Source organism: Urtica dioica, chromosome 6 (assembly GCF_054948205.1).
Source record: "Urtica dioica subsp. dioica isolate 48M chromosome 6, U.dioica_male_clone48M_v1_H2, whole genome shotgun sequence".
In the NCBI taxonomy this organism is placed as follows: domain Eukaryota; kingdom Viridiplantae; phylum Streptophyta; class Magnoliopsida; order Rosales; family Urticaceae; genus Urtica; species Urtica dioica.
The window spans coordinates 849,177-852,219 of NC_142761.1; the positions used below are offsets into that span (position 1 = coordinate 849,177).

Genomic DNA, 3,043 nt, shown 5'->3' on the forward strand with positions numbered 1-3,043 from the left:
TCTAGGAATAATCAAAATTGATTTATGTTGCAATGAAGAGATCGAAGAGGAGTTGACTCTACTAAACCCATTGATCTTCTTGGAATTAAACTGAGTGCCTATAAAAGTCTTCTTCCTTTATTATATTCCAGTTTCTTATTTTTGTTGGGGAGACAAAAGGATGATAGAAAATTTAACCATATCTTCAATGCTTTTGTTGTATTTCAGAACATGTTACGTATATAACTCATTTTCCAGTTTTATATAGTGATTTCATGTCTTCAATCCTTTTGCTGCAAAAAATTATAAAAAAAAAAAAAAAAAAAAAAAATACGGATCTTCAAGAGAAATATTTCTATGAACAGGTTTCTATTATTTAGTATATGATCCAATATTACAAACGATATATATAATACCTTCAGACTCTTTCATCGATTCATTACAAATTTTTTTATGAATAAAAAAAATCCAAAACATATAATGTTATTCTTGATTACTTCAAGCTTTTCTAACCTAAGAACCGTCCATAAAAACAGCGTTGAGTCCGTTGGCTTTCATGAACTTCTTGAGCACGAGGACCGCGATAGCAATGGCAAGCCCAACCGCGGCCAATGTGAAGACCCGATCGTCGACCTTTCTCTCTTGCCTCTGAAGAACCCTCGGTCCCACCACCACGGCTCTCGGAGGCTCGGGATTAGCGACCGCACGAGCTTCTTGTGGGGGCTCATCCACGGAAACCCTTTCGGTCACGGGCGATGAGTCAGCGTGCTCGTCATCTTCTGTATTCTGGGCCGGGCCCGCTTCGGAGTCGGCTTCGAGATTCGGGGTTTCTTCAGGGACGGTCTCTGATGGGCTTGGCTGAGGAACCTTGCTCATCATGTACTCGTGTATCTAGGGGACATTGACACGATTTTACATCGAAAATCGAAAAATTTAAGAGAAAATGTTGGTGAAGATAAAAATTCGGTCAAATTTTGAAATCCCAATTCTAGCTATTAATTTACCCTTAAATTTTTCTAAATCCAAGCAACACAAGAAAAACATAATGTTTTTTATTTTTTTATTTTTTTTTTATTTCCCTCCGATTTTATAGGTTCAGAACATAGCCAAAAGTAAATTAAGCTGGAAAATCGATGTTTACCTCATCGATTACCCTTTGGCGCTCGGCAGTACCGAATTTGGGCGATGCTTCACGAGATTTGACGGCCAAAACACGCCTCTCGTCTTTCTTGTAATCCAATGAACCCAAAGCGCCGTTCGGGTTAGTGGGCATGAATGCAATGAGAGCAACTAAAGCTGTTCGCACTGCAAAAAAATAAAAAAAAATAAAAATAAAAAAGAGAGAATATATGAGATTTTATCTTGTTCTTTGTTTGGTTTTGTTTTCTTGGAATTTTTACCGCTCCACGATGGCTGCCAGTGCTCGGGATGGTGATTCGAAATGCTAAGACAGATCTTCGTTTGCGTTTCAAAACGACCATTTGGCTGAAATTGAAAGAGAACATATAAGACTGTTAAGAACTTGGATACTGAGGATATTATAAATACATAAATAAAAGGGATTAGTAGAGGAGAGCATCAAGAAAAAAGCGTAGGAGAAAGAGCATCTCGAATTTCCTTTCGTTCATATTTCCATTATTACAAAAGACACCATTTCGTATCAGTCATCGAAAATAATGTACAGTAACACGATTGAAAATAGTTAAAAAAAAAATTAAAATAAAAAAATTACTGTCAGCAACATAAAAGAAGGAGGTTTGAATGGATATTCTGCGGGCAATTGGATTCTTCCGTGGTAAATCCCGCCCTCGAATTCGCTATCTTGCGGTCCCCTGATTGCGAATTGCCACTCGAATATGTTTTCCTGTTCATGAAAACATAATACTCAAAATCTCATTCTAACATCTTGACACAAATTAACTCCGTCAATTGGAAAATACAGTGCAAGAAACTCATTTCATATTTCACAATAAACCTCAATGAAACCAAGCTATTTCGACTAACATACGTATAAATAGGTAATATTTTGAATCGATCTCATTGAAGCAGATATATAGTTTAATGGTCTCAATTCATCGTTTTGATTAGTGATTGGATTTTTTAAAAAAGATTATTGATTTTTCCATCCTAATTCCTATGAATCCTAAAATTCAACGTCTATAATTTTCCATTTTGAACGAAAACCTAGAAATGACATTCGTATCTCAAAACAGCAGAGACGATCAACGAATAAACAATCGAAGTCACCAAAATCCAGAACTCGATTCGATCAATCAAACGAATTGAGATTGGCGATCTAAGGAAAGAGGAAGAAATAGAAGAAAAGAAAAGAAAAAAACCTCGAGAGGCAAGCTCATGAAGTCGTCGGACGGATTGGATTGCATTTCCTTGACTTCCTGAAGAATCCTCTTCACCGCCGGGTTCTTCAGGTTGTGCTTATCTTCCGACATCGTCCCGATTCGGTGTATCTATACGTGTATGTATACGACGATATATATTATGTATTGATAGCTTGAATACCAGAGAGTCGATGAAAATTTGGGGATTTAAGAGAGAGAGAGAGAGAGTGAGAACACGTTATGTGACAAGGCTTTGCTTACGTGTTTAATCCTCATTGGGCGTTCCTTTTTTTTTCTGTTTCAAAAGTCAAAACATGGTTTCACAATGTCGTATTTTCGTGCAGTTGTCGTTCTTCATTTCAGTATCAAATACACTGTCGTTTCTATTGTCTACTACAAAAATGAGAAATTTAACGTTATCTATGGAATATATTCACTTTTGAAAAATGAAGATTAGCTACGAGAGTACAAAGATTTTCACTTTGTAGAGAGAGAGAGATGTTTTAGATGAGTTGCTTCTGACTAGGAGAGTCAACGGCGATATTACCTCTTAGAACACGCTTTTCTTACGTGTTTAATCGTCATTGGATCTTATTTTATTTATTTTTCATTTAAAAACTATGTCGTCCGTTACAATGTCGTATTTTCATGTCGTCATTTTTCTATTTCAGTATCAAACACCAATGTCGTTTTCATTGCCCACTACATTGACATTATCTATCTCT

The 3,043-nt window shown here is 36.3% G+C and overlaps 1 protein-coding gene across 1 annotated transcript; it reads right to left on the bottom strand.

Moving 5' to 3' along the window:
• Positions 1-331: 331 nt before the first annotated feature.
• Positions 332-2,525, bottom strand: UBC32 (ubiquitin-conjugating enzyme 32). The gene is made up of 5 exons (XM_089618385.1): positions 2,319-2,525; positions 1,712-1,843; positions 1,380-1,464; positions 1,121-1,284; positions 332-870 (listed from the first exon to the last, which is right to left on the bottom strand). The coding sequence occupies exons 1-5, from the start codon at positions 2,427-2,429 to the stop codon at positions 493-495; spliced, it is 870 nt and encodes a 289-aa protein (XP_089474511.1). The 5' UTR covers positions 2,430-2,525; the 3' UTR covers positions 332-492.
• Between the last annotated feature and the right edge of the window lie 518 nt (positions 2,526-3,043).